General features: G+C 41.0%; 2 protein-coding genes across 3 annotated transcripts in view; one reads left to right on the plus strand and one right to left on the minus strand.

Moving 5' to 3' along the window:
• Nucleotides 1-3,172, plus strand: part of LRRN3 (leucine rich repeat neuronal 3) — a 70,677-nt gene extending 67,505 nt beyond the window's left edge. For both annotated transcript variants that reach the window (XM_073573284.1, XM_073573283.1), the window contains one exon: nt 240-3,172. In XM_073573284.1, coding sequence (XP_073429385.1) covers nt 547-2,670 — 2,124 coding nt within the window. In that variant the 5' untranslated portion in view covers nt 240-546 and the 3' untranslated portion in view covers nt 2,671-3,172. The remainder of the gene's footprint in view (nt 1-239) is intronic.
• The window catches only part of IMMP2L (inner mitochondrial membrane peptidase subunit 2), a 1,728,396-nt gene that overhangs the window by 1,096,395 nt on the left and 612,211 nt on the right, over nt 1-19,790 (minus strand). The gene's annotated exons all lie outside the window — the stretch shown is intronic.

Below are 19,790 nucleotides of genomic sequence, written 5' to 3' on the forward strand. Positions count from 1 at the left end.
AGGAAACTATGCATATGTTTATTAAATCCTTACTTTTGTAAATGATTTTTTAATAATACAGTCCAATTGTGGCATACTTATAAAAAGAAGGTTAAAATGTTGTTAGACAATTCATCCTCTTAGTATAGACAGTTCTTTGTGTGAAGCTTTTACTATTCAATTTCACTATGAACAGAGCTTTTAATCAGCATGATTTTTTTATACTCTGAAAGTAATTATTATCCTTTTTTCATTTTCAGATCTCCCTGCTTTAGCAACTAATCAGTTATGGAGAAATAAGTGGATTGCTTCTTCAATGACCACCTACAGAATCCACATTTCCACAATGGCTTTTTGATGTCTATCAAGAATAGAGTGACCTTCAATCTCACAGTATGCGTGGAGCATTTGAAAAAAGAGACTGCACTTGGCTTCCTGAGAAAGAAACATTACAGTGCTGTGTGCTGAATGTCACCTATCTGCACATGAAGTGACCAATTTGCTATTAATAATTAGAAGAAAAAACACTCAGTCACGTGCAGCTAAACAAGTGTCAAGAACTGAAAAATGAGGGAAATAAAACTCAGAATAAACTTGTTGTTTGGACTAACATTCACCGCATTGGTGCAAGCAACTCAAAAAAAGATGGATTGTCCAGAGCTGTGCACATGTGAGATTCGACCGTGGTTTACGCCGAGATCTATTTATATTGAAGCTTTCACGGTGGACTGCAATGCATTAGATCTTTATAGCATCCCTAACAGACTTCCAGCAAACACACAAGTCTTACTTTTACAGGCTAATAATATTGATGAAATTAAAAATGCGGATCATTTTCCAGTAAATCTTACAGGCCTGGATTTATCGCAGAACAATCTGTCCTCTATGGTCAATATCAATTTCACAAATGCCCATCAGGTACTTTCTGTATACCTGGAGGAAAATAAACTAGTAGACCTAACAGAGGAAAGCTTTTCTGGGCTGGTAAACTTACAAGAGCTCTACATCAATCATAACTTGATAGCCACAATTTCTTCAAATGCATTTGCTGGGGTTGGTAATTTGCTCAGGCTTCACCTTAACGCAAACAGATTGCAAGTGGTTAATAGTCAGTGGTTTGAAGGAATGCCGCACCTGGAGATTCTCATGATTGGTGAGAATCCAATAATCAAAATCGAAGATATGAACTTTAAGCCTCTTATCAATCTGCGCAGCCTGGTATTAGCAGGAATAAATCTGACAGAAATATCTGATAATGCCTTCATAGGCCTAGAAAATTTGGAAAGCATTTCTTTCTATGACAACAGATTTATTAACGTCCCGTCTGTTGCTCTTCAAAAGGTTCGGAACCTTAAATTTTTGGATCTAAATAAAAATCCCATTTGGAGAATACAAAGAGGAGATTTCAGCAATATGTTACACTTGAAAGAGCTGGGCATTAATAACATGCCTGAGCTAGTTTCAATAGATAGTCTTGCCATCGAAAATTTGCCAGAATTGAGAAAAATAGAAGCAACCAATAACCCTAAACTGGCCTACATTCATCCCAATGCATTCTATAGACTTCCTAAATTGGAAACCCTCATGCTCAACAGTAACTCACTCAGCGCACTATATAGAAGCACTGTCGATGCTCTGCCCAATCTTAAAGAATTGGGAATACACAGCAACCCCATCAGATGTGACTGTGTGAACCGCTGGATAAATATGAATAAAACAAGCATCCGTTTTATGGAAACTGATTCATTATTTTGTGTGGATCCCCCTGAATTTGAAGGTCAGAACGTTAGACATATACATTTTAGGGAAATGATGGAAATATGTTTACCACTTATTGCACCACAGAGCTTTCCTTCAGATCTGGATATAAGGACTGGCAATTCAGTTTCATTACATTGTAGAGCTACAGCAGAACCAGAGCCAGATATTTATTGGATCACACCTTTGGGTTCTAAGCTTCAACCCAATACAATTAATGGTCCATTTTATGTCCACATTGAAGGAACATTAGAAATTACCAGCATAAGTGTTTTAGAAGCTGGACTTTATACCTGTGTTGCAAAGAACCTGGTTGGTGCAGATTTGAAAACAGTCATGATAACTGTGGATGGATTCCTACCAGAGGATGCCAATGGATCAGTCAGCATCGACATCAAGGAAATTCAAAGTAATTCTGTTTTGGTGTCTTGGAATTCACAGTCAAAGATTTTGAAGTCTAGTGTGCAGTGGATAGCATCCATGAATGCGGAATACACCAGAATCGCCCACAGTGTCCGAATGCCATCAGACATCAAACAATACAATTTAACGCGTCTAAGTCCTCTGACTGAATATAAGATCTGCATCGATGTACCCAACATCTATCAGCAAGTGGAAAAGCAATGCATTAATGTTACCACAAAAGGAATGGATGCTTTGAGAAAACATAATGAATCCTTTAAAACTACAGCTCTGATTATTATCTTATGCGGTCTGTTTGGGATCATTACCGTGGCTTATTTCTTCAATTATATCTCTTTATACTTAAGACGATTTTCAGAGCAGAGATGTAGTGAAAACCTTTTGCAGACCCCACCATTTGCTTACAATGACCTTTACCCTCCGTTGCTCAGCCTTTGGAATCTTGACAACGATAGCACATCCCTAGAAGTAAAATCTACAGTAATACAAGTACCCAGTATTATGCCCTAAAAACAACACGAAGCGAAATGTGACCGGTGGAATACAAACAAAAAAAGCACAAAGTTCTAGTTGTGCTCCTCTAAAAGCAGGAAGACTAGTTTCTAGGGAACAAAAGACAACATAATGTCAAGGCATCCTAAGGCTTAACATACTTACAAGCCAGGCGAGCAAGTCATTAATAAAATAAAAACTAGATAAAACAAAGAACTATGACTCTGTTTGTGAAAGACAGTACAGATATATTAACTTGTTTTATGTATTTTGTTTGGATTGTTTGAATTCTTTTTTTTTTTACTATATACTGTAGTTGAACTGAGCAATACCTCCTCTTCTGTGATGTATTACACATTTTAGCCAAGTTTTTCCAGTGACAAAATTAAATAGAATTGACACGTGATGTTCTAAAATGGACCTTTCTGTAGCGTAGTAAAGACGGTAAATATGTAAATCTTTTTTTATGGAAAAAAAATACATTTTTGATTAAAATAAAAACTACCGGTGCCATGACTAATTTGTTATGTGATAAGGAATTATCCTACGAGAATAGTGTCAGCTGTAGTAAGAAATGGCTAAGCCATGTGCAGTTGTTAGGAAGGTGAAATGGGACTGTGCAGTATTCTAGTAAAAGCTAGGCTTTTGTGTTGAATAATGCAAAATGCAATATATTATATTGAAAGTATAGCACCAGGTGGGGAAAAGGAAGTTTTATCTATTATTATCTATTTGCTTTATTATGTTTATATTTTTAGGATTATTTAAACATAGAATTATTTGTGCTATTCAGTTTTGCAGTCACATAAAAAATATTCCTTGATATTCGAATTACAGCCACTATAATTTATGAACATAATTAGTCTTCTGTATTTGTATTCATCTACGTAATCATTATAGCACAGACTGAGCACAGCAGATTCAGTTGACTGTGAGTGAACTCTGTGCCATGTTTCATGCAGGTTACTTGCCTCTCCGCAATGCACAAAACCCTAAATCTGCAATGTGTCGTGAAATACACCTCGTTATCCTGTATAGAGAGTAGAACTGAATGAAATATGGTTATGATGCAATGCTGTAACATCATTTACATATTGCTTATGCGCTGGCGGTTTAAAAAATTACTGAACACCAACAAATGGGTAGACAAGGTACTACACTGATTTAAATATAAATATATATATATTTGCTGTGCATATGTCTATGTATATATATATATATATATATATATATATTATATAGGTTTAATTATACTAGTGATATAGTGCACATTATTTTAGCAATAAGTAGAATACCGGGCAACCGACCAGCGATTCAGTTGGTATTTGTTAGCATTCATGCAAGCAATGCAATTTTGTCCAAACATGTAGTATTATTGTTTTCATAAAATTTAAAGGGATTAAAAATCAAAGCAGAATCTTCTGGGCACCAAGGTATAACAGCTGATAAGTAGTTCATTTAAACACAGAAGAGGTATGGTCCTACCAATCTTGGTATCCCCTTCAGCCTGAGCTCCAGCAGCTTTCAGCACCAAACACAAGTTTTTAACTTCACATACAGTTCACACTGAACAGGCTGCAGCTTCCACACATTACTCTGCAGCTCAAACACACAGACTGCTCAGTTTTCTTAGCTGAACCGTGCAGTCTTTACTCAGGGAGAATCTATTGCTTGTCTCTCTCCTAACTACAACTCACAGTTTTCCTGGTCACTCACCAGTTTCAACACACTCTACTCTGCTCAACATCCCCACCAGAAAAAGAGATCCTAGATGAACACTTGCCCTGGTCTTAGTCAAAGCTATCCAGGTGTATGTAATTAATACATGCAGTGCAAGGATTGACTTTTCTACAATGTATATAGTTTACTCAGTACATGGACTATGTGAACCTAAAGAGGTTCCACAAGGTCTCCTCATAATAATAATAATAATCTTTATTTATATAGTGCCAACATATTCCGCAGCGCTTTACAGTTTAACAGTAAGGGCCCTGTTACACATAGCGATGCACCAACGATCCTGACAACGATATGACCTTGTCAGGATAGCTGATGTGTCGCTACATGATCGCTGGTGAGCTGCCAAACAGGCAGCTTCACCAGCGATCAGCACCAGCGACACGCGGGTAACAAGCGACGCACGTCGCTTAGTTACCCGCTGTGTATGTTAGAAACCAGCGCGCTGGTGCAGAGAGCTGGTAACCAAGGTAAACATCAGGTTTCTAAGCGCCGCGCGGCACTTAGAAACCCGATGTTCACCTTGGTTACCAGCTCCCTGCACCAGCGCGCTGGTATCTAACGTACACATCGGGTTTCTAAGCACCGCACGGCACTTAGAAACCTGATGTTTACCTTGGTTACCAGGCTCCAGCTCACTGATCGCTGGTCTCCCACCTGCCACACGCAGCAATGGGGGGGCCGGTCGCTGATAAGTGTCACACACAGCGATCTTGCTGGTGAGATCACTGTTGCGTCACAAAACTTGTGACTCAGCAGCGATCTCGCTAGCGAGATCGCTGTGTGTGACGGGGCTTTACAAAACACAAGTCATAAGTAACAACGTTAACAATAAAATAATTAAAGCAAAATAAGATGACTCTGCTTGTGAGAGCTTACAATCTACAATGAGGTGGGGGAGATACAAAGTACAGGTGTGTATTTACAATGGTGTATTTACAATGATGGTCCAGCCATCTTGAGGGAGTGAGGGATAGATGGAGATAATGAATGGGTTATACAGGCACACTTACACATAAAATGACTTTGATTAGTGAACGTGACAGGCCGCTCTGAACAGATGCATTTTGAGGGAGCGCCTAAAACTGTGCAAATTTAGTCCTAATTTCTTGGGGTAGAGCATTCCAGAGGATTGGCACAGCGCGGGAGAAATCTTGGAGTCGGGAGTGGGAGGTGCAGATTAGTGCAGAGGTTAGTCGTTTGCAGAGCACAGCGGTCGGTTAGGCCGATAGACAGAAATGAGAGAAGAGATACATGGGGGTGCCACACTGTGGAGAGCTTTATGGGTGAGAACAAGTACTTTGAATTGGATCCTATAATGAATGGGCAGCCAGTGTAACGATTGGCGAAGAACGGACGCCTCCGAGTACAGATTAGCCAGATGGATGACTCTGGCTGCTGCATTAAGTATGGACTGGAGAGGGGAAAGTCGAGTAATGGGGAGGCCAATTAATAAAGCATTACAGTAGTCCAGGCGGGAGTGGATCAATATGACAGTGAGGGTTTTTGTTGTTTCCATGGTGAGAAAAGGGCGGATTCTAGACTTGTTCTTTAGGTGTAAGCGGCAAGAGCGGGCAAGAGATTGTATATGGGATGTGAAGGAGAGGTTGGTGTCAAACATAACACCCAGACAGCGTGCCTGCTGCCCGGTGTTATTATGGTGCCACCCATGGAGAGGGAAATGTCAGATTTAGGGAGGTTAGTAGATGGAGGGAGCAGAAGAAGTTCGATTTTTGAGAGGCTAAGTTTCAGATAGAGAACAGACATGATGTTGAAGACTGCGGACAGACAGTCACTAGCGTTCTGTAGTACCACGGGGTAAGGTCGGCAGATGACGTGTATAGTTGTGTGTCATCAGCATAAAGATGGTATTGAAAGTCAAATCTGCTGATGGTCTGTCCAATTGGGGCCATGTAGAGAGAGAAGAGTAGGGGGCCAAGGACTGAGCCCTGAGGAACCCCGACAGTGAGAGGAAAAGGAGATGACGTGGAGCCAGCGAACAAAACACTGAAGGACCGGTCAGAAAGATAGGAGGAGAATCAGGAGAGAGCAGTGTCCTTAATGCCTAGTGACTGGAGCCTAGAGAGTAGGAGACAGTGAGCAACAGTGTCGAAAGCTGCAGAAAGGTCGAGAAGAACGAGCAGAGAGTGTTCACCATTACATTTTGCTGTCAGAAGGTCATTGGTAACTTTGAGTGCAGTTTCAGTCGAATGTAGGGGGTGGAAGCTGGGCTGTGAAGGGTCTAGGAGGGAGTGAGTGGAGAGGTAACGGGTAAGGCGGGAATAGACTAGGCACTCCAAAAGTTTAGAGATGAAGGGGAGATTGGAGACTTGTCTGTAGTTGTATGTGCAGGATGGGTAGAGAGCGGGTTTCTTTAGTAATGGAGTAATGATGGAGTGTTTGAAGGATGATAGGAAAATGCCCGCAGAGAGGGAGAGATTAAAGATTGTAGTTAGGTGAGTTGTGACGACTGGAGAGAGAGACTGAAGATGTGAGGGAATGGGGTCAGTAGTGCATGTAGTCGGACGAGAATAATAATAATAATAATAATAATAATAAATTTTATATCTATAGCGCCGACATATTCCGCAGCACTTTACATTTCAGAGGGGACTTGTACAGACGATAGACAGCATAACAATAATGACATAGATCAGAACAGATATCAAGAGGAATGAGGGCCCTGCTCGCAAGCTTACAATCTATGAGGAAAAAAGGTAGACACAAAAGGAGGGTGGTAACAATTGCCCTGATTGTTTGGACCAGCCATAATGTTAAGTGTGTAACAGTACAGACATAGAGGGCTAATAGATGCATAAAGCATGTGGGAACATGATGCGGGGAACATGATTATGGTAAAACTTTTGACTACCACACAGGGATAGTTAGGTTAATATGTTGAGGCGGTAGGCCAGTCTGAATAAATGCGTTATCAGGGCGCACTTAAAATTGTAGAGATTGGGGACTAATCGTATTGACTTGGGAAGTGCATTCCAAAGAATTGGCGCAGCACGTGTATAGTCTTGGAGACGGGAGTGGGAGGTTCTGATTATTGAGGATGCTAACCTCTGGTCCTCAGTAATCTTTCCAAACAATGGGAAAGAACAAGCACCCATGAAGACCTTTCCTACAGAGAATGGAGTTTGCATAAACCTGCACTAGTAGGGGGTTCATTTGTCAAATCCCCACTGCTTTTTGAAATGCAATTTTATTAGCATTGCTGAAAAGATGACTAGAACATAAAAATATGGAGATTTTTAAAATTCCTGTCTCTTCCCAGAAGTTTTAGGTCACTTATTTAAATGTCATAATCCACTCATTATTTGTTTGAAAGCAGGACTATTTTAGGCCTGATACCAGGAAGGGAATGACAGGGCTGTGAAAATGATGCAGAACATTTCTACACCCAATCTAAATGCAGTTACTATTATCACTATACTTATTCTTTCACTCAATTCAGCTGGTCGCTGTTCTCGGCTAGGGAGCATGTGGCTCCCTTGTCAGTCTACATTACAATACTAAAAGTGAACAAACTGAGATTAGTAAAATAAAGGTGTTAAGTAACTGTGCAACTTATAACACGGCTGCACAAGATCTAATATAAAATATAAGGTGTAAATAAGATATCTATTTCATTACTAGTAAATGAAAATGTCACTTAATGAACTATTTTTCTTTACATTTAATATTACAAATGTTAAATTTTCAAGTTGACTTTTGCTGTATAGGTAAAAGTTCAATTATCACTAGTGTGTAATTTACTAATTAAAATCCGCAAAGCAGACAGATGATAATAGCAAAATATCACTACAAGTAACGTTCCGCCCTTTAGACTACATTTTTGAAATTAGATATTGAATTAACAGTAAGCAATAACAAGATCCATTTATCTCCACAAGGCACAGAACTACATCATGAACTTTAATGTCTTTTTCCCGGTATTGCTAATTTAAAATACCCATACCTCTCTTTTTAATTGCTTATGTTCTTAAAAAAAACACATTTACTATTTGCTTAGTAATGTCTTTTAAACTTTAGAATTGAATTCAGGATCAATTACATAAATACTTTTAGATTAAATTTTCTTTATTACTTTTTATTATTTCTAAGACTCTGTTCATCTAGAGGAAATTGATTAAAACTGGATTATCTTCTGTATGAATAGGCAAGATGTATAGGCAATAGTGCAAAAGTATTATATTCTGAATGAATAGACATGGTGAAAATCAGTACCTTAATCTTTTCACTCTTAATCAGAGCCTGTTTTCACCCTTTTTGACCAGGTCAATTTTTTCAATTCTGACATTTTATGTGGTAATAACTTTGGAACGCTTCAATGTATTATAGTGATTCTGAGACTGTTTTTTCGTGACATATTGTACTTCATGATAGTGATAAATTTAGGTTGATATTTTTTGCATTTCTCAAAATATTGGAATTATGGCCAAAATTTTGCCATATTTAAACTTTTAGTTAAAGCAGATACTTATATATGATGCAAAATAGTTGAAAAAAAATTATGCTGATGTACAGTAAACATGTGGTAAGTGTTATTTTAAATATTTTTTGTTAGGACGTTGGGTTAAAATTTGATCTTCAATTTCTCATTTTTCCATCAAAATTGACAAAACCAATTTTACGTGACAGAAAATACCCAAAAGTGACACACCTTTAAAAACTGCACCCCTGAAGGTTCTCAAAAGCACATTCAAGTAGTTTATGAATCCTTCAGGTGCTTCACAGGAATTTTAGCAATCTGGAAGGAAAAAATAAAAATTTTACTTTTTCCCACAAAAATGTTACTTTAGCCACAAAGTTTGCATTTTCACAAGCCTAACAGGAGAAAATGGACCATTCCATTCACTGTGAAATTTCTCCTGAGTACGCCAATATGTGAGGGAAATCAATTGTTTGGGCGTACAGCAGGGCTTGGAAGGGAAGGAGCACCATTTGTCTTTTAGAACGCAAAATTCGCTAGGATAGCGGACGTCATTTCACGTTTTCACTCCTGATGTGGATAAACAGTAGACACCTCTTACAAGTGACCCCATTTTGGAAACTATACCCCCTTAATGAATGCATCTAGATGTGTGGTGAGTACCTTCAACCAGCAAGTGTGTCACAGTTTTATAATGTTGAGCCGTGAAAATAAAAAAAAATCACATTTTTCTATAAAAATGTTGCTTTAACTCATTTTTTTTATTTTCACAAGGGTAGCAGGAGAACATGGACAGTACTATTTGCTGTGCAATTTCTCCTGAGTACACCAATACTCCATATGTGGTAGAAAATTACTGTTTGGGGGAACGGCACAGCTTGGAAGAGAAGGGATGCCATTTTGGTTGCAGATACTACGTCACATATGAAGATCCCCTAACATGTCAAAACAGCAGAAACCACAAGGGACCCCAAATTGAAAAGTACATCTCTCGAACGGAGGAGCAAGTATTTTTAACCCTCAGATGATTCACAGAATTGTATAACATTAGGCTAATTAAATGAAACATTACCATTTTTTCCACTAAAATGTTGTCTTGGTCCAATATTTGTAAATTTCAAAAGGGTTAATAGGAGAAAACAAACAGTATAATTTGTTATGAATTTTCTCTCACGTACGCAAATACCCCTTAAGTGGTCAAAAACTGCTTTTTAGGCACAGTTCAAAGCCCAGAAAGGGCTAACAGGAATGTGGAAGCTACCTATACTTCCGTTAGCAGATGACAGACCTGAGTGGGACTTGTTTTTTTGTGGATTCCGTTGAAACTTTTATTGGGAACATTTTACAAAACATTTAGGATCACATTTACCTTGTGCTCTACGCTGCACTTACATAGGGGTTTCCATGTAAATCTCCAAATGGTGTGATTCAGATGAAACCCTCGAGGGATCCATTCACTATAAAGAGGCAGCAGAGTTACTCTGGACTTTGCGTATCTTGAGAGCCAAAATTTTTTTATATTTCTGCCAACACATTCATGTGAGGGCTTATTTTTTGCAGGACGACTTGAAGTTTTTATTGGTACCATTGTCAAGCACATAATATTTTTTGATCACTTTCTAGTCAAAGTTTTGGAAGGCAGAATTAATGAAAACCTGCAATTCAGGATTTTTTTTAGGTTTTTCTTAATGCTGTTCACCATGTGGAAAAAGTGATGACAGTTTTATTCTTCAGTTCAGTACGATTACAGTGATACCACATTTATATTAATTATTAATATAATTTTTTTATGCTTTGATGCTTTTTGATAATAAAAAAATATTTTATAGAAAAAAGTTTATTTTTACATAGCTATATTATGAGAGGTATAACTATTTTATTTCTCTGCTGATGGAGCTGTGTCATGGCTTGTTTTTTTGGGACAAAATGACTTTTTCAGCGATGCTATTCAAATTTAAATTTGTATTTTTGATCACAATTAATTCCATTTTTTGTTTGTTCCGGATGCGGTGATTCCAAATGTGTACTTTTTTAAAATTATTTTTGTTGTTAGATAAATATGCGTATTTATAGGTTTAATATTTTTTCTTGTGATTTTTTTAAATAGTTTAAAAAAAATTACTTTTTTAACTTTTAGCTTAGTCCCCATATGGGACTTAAACTTTTATTTCTCTAATTGCTTGTCACATGCATTGCAATACATATGTATTGCAATGTCTGAGAACTGTCAGTTTTACACTGAGAGAACTGAGAGCCCCTACTGCTGCCTGAGTCTAACAGGCCACCGAAACTGGCAGACACGAAGGTCATCATTTGACCTCTGGCTGCCATGACAGCCCTCAGGTTTTAAAATTCATTAAAAACTGACTTTTTTCATTATCAATATTGCATAGAAATTGAAAAGTAACAGACAATACCGTATGAATAACAAATCTTATGAAAAAGTAAAGCCTCATTCAGACACTTACAAAAGTGGAAAAAAGACCAATTTTCATCAATTTGCTGGATCAGTTTTTCATAAGTTATTGATGAAAAGGAGGTTTCTCGAGCTTCACCTAGCAAATAGTCAGTGAAAAATACATGGTACTAAGATGCAATGAGGATGCCATCAGTGTACTGTCACAGTTTTTCACAGACTTAGTGATTAGAATGTGCACATTTTATCCATGTTTGTGGACACCACAGACTATTATGGGTAGGTGTTCAAACCATGAAAAACAGAGCTACACATCCAGTATGAGAAACAGATATTTGAATGAGACCTTAATATTTTAGTTATGGCAATTTCAACTTAAAGTAAAAAGTAATTTTTAAGTTAACAAATGGAGCCATCCACCATTAGCCAGAAGCAGGGGACATCATCATACAGCATTTCTCATTCTGGACACAGACCATGTTTGTACATTATACAGATAGCTCATGATTTAATGGAATTTATCTCGTGTGCAAGAATTGAACACTAATAGATGAATTCCACTACGGTTTACAACTGGTCACTGAGGATCCCAGCTCATCGTTAGGAATGCATCTAATAGAAGGGATTGCACAAGGTGGACAAACCCTTGAAAAAATATTAAAAATAAAAGTAAGAAACTAAAGCCCCCGTTACACACTGCGATATCGCTAGCAATATCGCTGTAAAGTCCCCGATTTTGTGACGTTGCAACGATATTGCTAGCGATATCGCTGCATGTGATACTTACCTCCGACCGGCTCCCCCGCTGGTTATCGCTGATCGCGCGAGAAGCTCCTGGATCATTTCTCGTCGGGCGCTTCCTGCTGGGCTTCCTGTGGCGCCGACGAGCGACGTGTGGAGCTGGGCGGGAGGACGCAGGATCGCCGCGTCTGACAGGTAAGTAGCGATCCCCGTCCCCTGCAATGTCGCTGGTGAGATCTGCCTGTGTGGCAGCTCACTAGCGACCACCTAGCGATGCACCAGCGGTCCTGACCGCGTCATATCGCTGGTCGGGATCGCTGGTGCATCGCTAGGTGTAACGGTACCCTAAGTGTGTCCTCAGCATACCCAATTGCCATTTTTTTACCCATTTGACCTGATCTTGCAATTTTCTCCAAAAAACTCAAGCCTGGCATAATTTGGAAGTGTCATGAGTTGCCCTCAGCTTATGTGAATTTATCTCATGCCTTACATTGTGGGATAAGATATAGTAATTGTTAGGGATGGCGGAACGCACTAAATATAAATAATAGGAAGTGCGTTCGCCACCCGGGGTCCACCATGCAGTAGGTGTAACAACCGCTGCTGAGTAATGGCGGACTCACTATATGGCGGTATACTGCGCTCGGGTTAAACGTCACCCGGGGTGCGCAGAGCGGACTCTGTTAACCTCACAGAGGCCCTAAAGCATAAACGCCGAGCCTGTTAGCTTCACAGGTCTCAGCTGGCATGCACACACGGTATATGGTCACACGGCCCAAGACTGAGGTCGGTGTCTGTCTTGGCCTACCGTGCATGCGGCGTCGCTATCGTGGATGCCGGTAAGTGCTGCTAACTGCAGCGCGGCGGTAACTACTGCCGTTATACGATAGTGCCGTCAGGCGTGACACCATCGGACGCTAGTGCAGAGGTGCGGTATGCACTATGGCCTATAGCTTGCCACTGACTGGCGCTGACTATCTCTCTAGTTCCCTATCCACATGCATAGTATCAGAGGTAAGGGGTTTCAAATGAGTCAGTCACCAGAATCATACATCCGTCACCATTCACACATAGCAAGTATAGTCTATACTAGCGCATGTGCGAGCAGGCATGCGGGCCGTTTACAGCCATGCGCTTCCGGGACCTTCCAGACCTCTGAGATGGGCCAATCAGATCAGGACAAGGACCTGAGCACGTGACCCCCGATCTCCACTGGGAGATCATCTTGTGGGCATGCCCAGTAGCACGGCGAGAGGACTTAGCCTCTGGAGTGGTTTCCTGCAAAGCAGGTTGCGCTACCATTGCTGGTCCAGAGGTGGCAGCAACATCCAGACCCACAGAGCTGGTCTGAGCAGGGCGCCTGATTCACCGAGATTGCTGTGCAGGTCCCTGAGCGTCGGAAAGGAATGGGAGACCGCTGGATGTATGGCTCTGGATTCCTGCTGTGCAGCTGCAGGAATCCGACGCCTAACAGTAGATGTGTTGTGAGTTCATTTTCCCCTTCATTACTGAGGCCCGAGGAACTCCCTCTTCTGGTAAAGAAAGGTAGTGAGCCTGATTATCAAACACCTAAGGCTGATGATGATGACTGGCTGAGTGGAGTTACTGACTGGATATAAGGCTGCCGACGCCCTTCTGCCCTGCGGGTGATTTCTCTGTGGGATCCTTGGAGACCAGTCTGAATTCCTGCTCCTCTAAAGCTAAGTTTGCTGCTCGGCCTTTTGCTTTGGTGCTTTGACTTTGTTTTGCTTTGTTTTTCTGGATTTCTGCCATTCCCTGCTGGGGTGTGCTGAATTCATTTAGCTCTGTCTTCTGAAAATACCTGAGTGCTGATTTAGTTTTTGAAGCCTAGCTGCTTCAGGGCCTTTTTCATATCAGCTTGTTGGCTTATGTCTTTGATAGGGTTTTGGCAGATTGCAGACAGCAGCCTTCCTGTCCTTTCCTATCTAGGTAGTTTTGGGCCCCGTCTTTGCTCAGTCTATCTTTCTGTCTGTGTTAGTATTTTCATCTTGCTTCACCGTCATTATATGTTGGGAGCTGCTTATTGCTTTGGGGTCTGCTCTGGGGCAGTTTAGATTTCCCCTTTCTTTCTTTAGGCCTATGTAATTCTCCGGCTGTGATCGAGGGGTCTAGGGCATCGTAGGAACCCCCCACGGCTACTGCTAGTTGTGTTGATAGGTTCAGGGGTCTGCAATCTGATAGTTGCCAACTTCTCTGGTTTTCTGGACTTGGCTTGTATTTCTGCTTTTGCCTCCTACGGTGACTCATTCATAACATAGATGCATAGATATTGCAGAAATATTTTGGAAGTATCTGAAGCCATTGATTGTCAAACTACTGTGTTTTCTCTTTATAAATCATAGTGACAACCCAAAACATCCAAATGACCCTGATCAAAAGTTCACATACCCTGGTGATTTTGGTCTGATAACATGCACAAAAGTTGACACAAATGATTTGAATGGCTACTAAAGGTAACATCCTCACCTGTGACCTGTTTGTTTGCAATCAGTGTGTGTGCATATAAGCTGAGCAAGTTTCTGAGACCGAGACTCTTGTGTCTTTCATCCAGCTACTGATGTTTCTGGATTGTGAGTCATGGGGAAAGCAAAAGAATTGTTAACGGATCTACGGGAAAAGGTAGTTGAACTGTAAAAAACAGGAAAGGAATACAAAAAGATATCCAAACAATTGATAATGCAAGTCAGCAGCATTCAAACTGTGCTTAACAAATGGAAAATCAAGGGCTCTGTAAAAACAAAGCCACAGTCAGGTAAGACCAACAAAAATTTTGTCCACAACAGCAAGGAAAATTGTTCGGGATGCAAAGAAAAACCCACAAATAACATCAGATGAAATACTGGACTTTCTGAAATCTAGTAGTATGGCTGCTTCAAGATGCACAATAAGGAGGCACTTGAAGAAAAATGGGCTGCATGGTCGAGTCGCCAAAAGAAATCCATTACTGCGTAAATGCCACAAAATATCTCGCCTACAATACGCAAAACAGAACAGAGACGAGCCTCAAAACTTCTGAAACAAGGTAATTTGCAATGATGAGACCAAAATTAAACTATGTTGGCCACAAGCATAAACATTAAATTAAATTTGGAGAGAGGTAAACAAGGCCTATGAGGAAAGGAACACTATTCCCAGTGTAAAAAGGTGGATCGCTGATGCTTTGGGGATGTGTAAACTACAAAAGCACAGGAAGCTTGGTCAAAGTTGAAGGAAAGATGAATGCAGCATGTTATCAGCAAATACTGGATTCAAATTTGCAATCATCAGCCCAGAAGCTGCGCATAGGGCATACTTGGATGTTCCAACATGACAATGATCCAAAACACAATGCCAAGTCGACCGGCTGGGGGCTGTGCTGACTTTCCACTCTTATTTATCAGTATTTTGCCAATTTGCTTTTTGTCCCTTACTAGTTTGGTCTCTTTTGCTCTGTCTCAGAATATTTCAGAGAGCTGGTATAGTGGGAGAAGTCTAGTCTGCAATGTGATGGGGTTTTGTCTAGGGCGCAACATCAGGAGTTTAGAAGGCGTAATAAGCTGTGTTTTTTCTGTGGAGACGTCTCTCATACTATTTCTGTCTGCCCAAAACGAGAGAAACGTTTTGCACACACATTTGCTGTGGGCAGTATACAACCTAAGTTTCTTTTGGCAATTACTCTGATCTGCTCCTTATCCACGTTTTCGACGAAGGCTTTTGTGGATTCAGGAGCAGCGTTGAATCTGATGGATTTGGACTTTTCTAAACGTTGTGGTTTTTCCATGACGCCTCTGTGGATGGCTATTCCTTTGAGGGGTATTGATGCTACTCCTTTGGCGGAGAATAAACCTCAGCTTTGGACCCAGGTGACAATGCGAGTTGCCCGAGACCACCAAGAAAATTGTAAATTTTTGGTGCTGCATAATTTGCATGATACTATTGTTCTGGGTTTTCTTTGGTTGCAAACTCATAATCCAGTTTTGGATTGGAAATCTGGGTCTGTGGTGAGTTGGGGTTGTCAGTGTGTTCTTAGGGACGCTCCTGTTTTCTCCACCTCTCCTCAGTCTCATGATATTCCTGATTATCTAGCCGATTTTTCTGATGTATTTAGTGAGAGCAAGTCTGCGTCTTTGCCTCCTCATAGGAGTTATGACTGTGCAATTGAGTTGATGCCTGGGTGTAAATTTCCCAAGGGTCGGCTTTTCAACTTACCCAAACATGATGCTATGCGATCCTATATTAAGGAGTCATTGGAGAAGGGTCATATTAGACCATCCTCGTCACCTTTAGGTGCTGGTTTTTTTTTTGTGGCCAAGAAAGATGGTTCATTAAGACCGTGTATTGATTATCGTTCCCTTAACAAGATGACGGTTAAATATCAGTACACGTTACCTCTGATGTCTGATTTATTCTCCAGAGTTAAGAGTGCCTGCTGGTTTACTAAGCTTGACCTCAGGGGGGCGTATAATCTTATTTGCATCAAGCACGGGGATGAATGGAAGACGGCGTTTAATACTCCGGAGGGACATTTTGAGCACCTGGTGATGCCTTTTGGGCTCACTAATGCCCCTTCTGTCTTTCAGTCCTTTAGGAATTATATTTTCCGTGACTTTGTGGATAAGTTTTTGATCATCTATCTGGATGATATTTTGATCTTTTCTAGTGATTGGGATTCTCATGTGGAACAAGTCCGGACTGTGTTCCGGATTCTGAGGGAGAATTCCCTGTTTGTTAAGGAATCGAAATGCCTCTTTGGTGTACAGAGGATTTCATTTTTGGGATTTATCTTATCTCCATCGACTATTGAAATGGACCCGGCCAAGGTACAGGCCATTTATGATTGGGTTCAGCCTACTTCTTTGAAGGCCCTCCAGAAGTTTTTGGATTTTGCTAATTTCTATTGTAAATTTATAGGTAATTTTTCTGGTATTGTCAAACCACTGTCTGATCTGACCAAGAAGGGCGCTGATGTGCTGAATTGGTCTCCTGAGACTATTTCAGCATTTCAGGAGCTTAAGCAGAGATTTACTTCAGCTCCAGTTTTGCGGCAACCTGATGTCTCACTTCCATTTCAGGTGGAGGTAGATGCTTCTGAGATTGGTGCAGGAGCTGTTTTGTCCCAAAAAGACCCTGTGACTTCTAAGATGAATCCCTGTGCCTTCTTTTCTCGAAAGTTCTCCCCATCTGAACGCAACTAGGACGTGGGGAATCGGGAATTGTTGGCCATGAAGTGGGCATTTGAGGAGTGGAGACACTGGTTGGAGGGAGCTAGACATCAAGTTGTGGTCCTCACCGATCATAAGAATTTGATTTAACTGGAGTCGGCCAAACGCTTGAATCCTAGACAGGCTATATGGGCCTTGTTTTTCACGCGTTTTAATTTTGTGGTCTCTTTTCTTCCAGGCACTAAGAATGTTAAGGCAGATGCCCTTTCTAGGAGTTTCTTTGCCGATTCTCTTAGTGTGACCGAGCCTACTACCATCCTAGGTGAGGGGGTAGTTCTTTCTGCCATTTTGCCCGATTTAAGACGTGCCCTGGAGGAATTTCAGGAGGATAAACCTGAGCGTTGCCCTATGGGAAAATTGTATGTTCCTGACCAGTGGAGAAAGAGAGTGATGTCTGAAATTCTTTGCTCCGCATTGGCTGGTCATCCAGGTATTTTTGGTACCAGAGATTTGGCGAGTTGGTCCTTTTGGTGGCCTGCCTTATCTCGTGACGTCAGGAATTTTGTACAGTCCTGTGGGACTTGCTCTCAGTCAAAACCCTGTTCTCGTGGGTTGCTGATGCCCTTGCCGGTGCCCAAGAGGCCATGGACCCATATCTCAATGGATTTTATTTCTGATCTTCCTGTCTGTCAGAGAATGACTGTTATCTGGGTGATTTGTGATAGATTTTCGAAGATGGTCCATCTTGCACCACTCCCAAAATTGCCATCTTCCGCTGAGTTGGTGCCCTTGTTTTTACAACAGGTGGTTCGGTTACATGGGATTCCTGAGAACATTGTGTCCGACAGAGGAGTCCAGTTTGTTTCCAGATTCTGGAAAGCCTTTTGTTCCAATCTGGGAATTCAGTTATCCTTCTCCTCCGCGTTTCATCCCCAGACCAATGGACAGACTGAGAGAACAAACCAGACATTGGAGTCTTATTTGAGATGTTTTATATCTGCTGATCAGGATGATTGGGTCTCATTTTTGCCCTTGGCCGAATTCGCACTGAATAATAGAGCTAGTTCTGCCACTTTGATGTCACCCTTTTTCTGTAATTTTGGGTTTCATCCTCGATTCTCTTCAGGGCAAGTGGAATCTTCATCCTGCCCAGGTGTGGACACTGTGGTTAAGAGAATGCAGCAGATATGGGACCAAGTGGTGGATAAGTTGTCACTCTCTCAGGAAAAGGCCCAGTGATTTTCCAACCGGCATAGGACCATTGGTCCCCGGTTTAAAGTGGGTGATATGGTTTGGTTGTCATCTAAGAATATTCCTATGAAGGTTGCATCATCTAAATTTAAGCCAAGATTTATTGGTCCTTATAGGATTTTGGAAATTCTTAATCCGGTTTCGTTTTGATTGGCTCTTCCAGTTACGTTCAAGATCCATAACGTGTTTCATAAATCTCTGTTGAAGAGGACCTCCTGACCCTGTGTTGGTTGAAGGCAATGTGGAATATGAGGTAGAGAAAATATTGGATTCTCGTTTGGTTAGACAGAGACTCCAGTATATGGTCAAATGGAAGGGTTATGGTCAGGAGGATAATTCTTGGGTCTCTGCCTCCGATATTCATGCCAATAGATTGGTTCGTGCTTTTCACCGGGCCCATCCTGATCGGCCTAGTGGCGTGGATGAGGGTTCAGTGACCCCCTCCTCAAGGGGGGGTACTGTTGTGAGTTCATTCTCTGGTTCACCAGTTGTGAGTTCTCCTTCCAGACTCCCTCTGGTGATAACAGGAGGTAGTGAGGCTGATTTGATCAGTGGAGATCTGCCACCTGAGAATGAGGATGACGATTGGACCTCAGGAGTCTCAGATTGGATTTAAGACAGCTGACGCCCTATTCAGTTGCTGGTGATTCCTTCTGGCTTGTCAGCTCTTGGTTTTCAGCTCTGTTCCAGTATTCTAAAGCTAAGTTTTTCTGCTAACGTTCACAAATGATTTTGTTGGTCTATTCAGTTTTTTGTGTGGTCAGCCAGCCCCGGCTGGGGGCTGTGCTGAATTTCCACTCTTATTTATCAGTATTTTTCCAATTTGCTTTTTGTCCCTTACTAGTTTGGTCTCTTTTTGCTCTGTCTCAGAATATTTCAGAGTGCTGATATAGTGGGAAAAGTCTAGTGACTTCAGTGTTAATTTTGCTATCAGAAGTGTTGGACATTATTTTTGTAGGGTTTTTTGCAGGTTGCAGACAGTGTCTTTCCTTTCCTTTCTACTTAGTTTGGGCCCCATCATTTGCTCAGCCTATTTTCCTGCCTGTGTTTGTGCCTTCATCTTGTTTCACCTTCAATACATGTGTGGGGTCTATCTATTCCTTTGGGGTCTGCTCTGGGGCAGTTAGTTTTCCCCTTTTCATGCTTCAGGCTTATTTAGTCCTCTGGCTGTGACGAAGCATCTAGGAACATCGTAGGTACGCTCCACGGCTGCTGCTAGTTGTGTGTTAGGATCAGGGATCTGCAATCTGCATAGTTACCAACCTCTGGTTTTCTGTGACTTAGTTTGTTTTGCTTTTTTCTCCTCGGTGACCCATTCATAACACACACCTTTGTTGCCTTGCCTGTATATTTGTTGTCATTGTCTTGCTGGAAGACCCAGCCACGACCCATT

Source organism: Dendrobates tinctorius, unplaced genomic scaffold, assembly GCF_039654945.1.
Source record: "Dendrobates tinctorius isolate UK_male_01 unplaced genomic scaffold, ASM3965494v1 ptg000035l, whole genome shotgun sequence".
In the NCBI taxonomy this organism is placed as follows: Eukaryota; Metazoa; Chordata; class Amphibia; order Anura; family Dendrobatidae; genus Dendrobates; species Dendrobates tinctorius.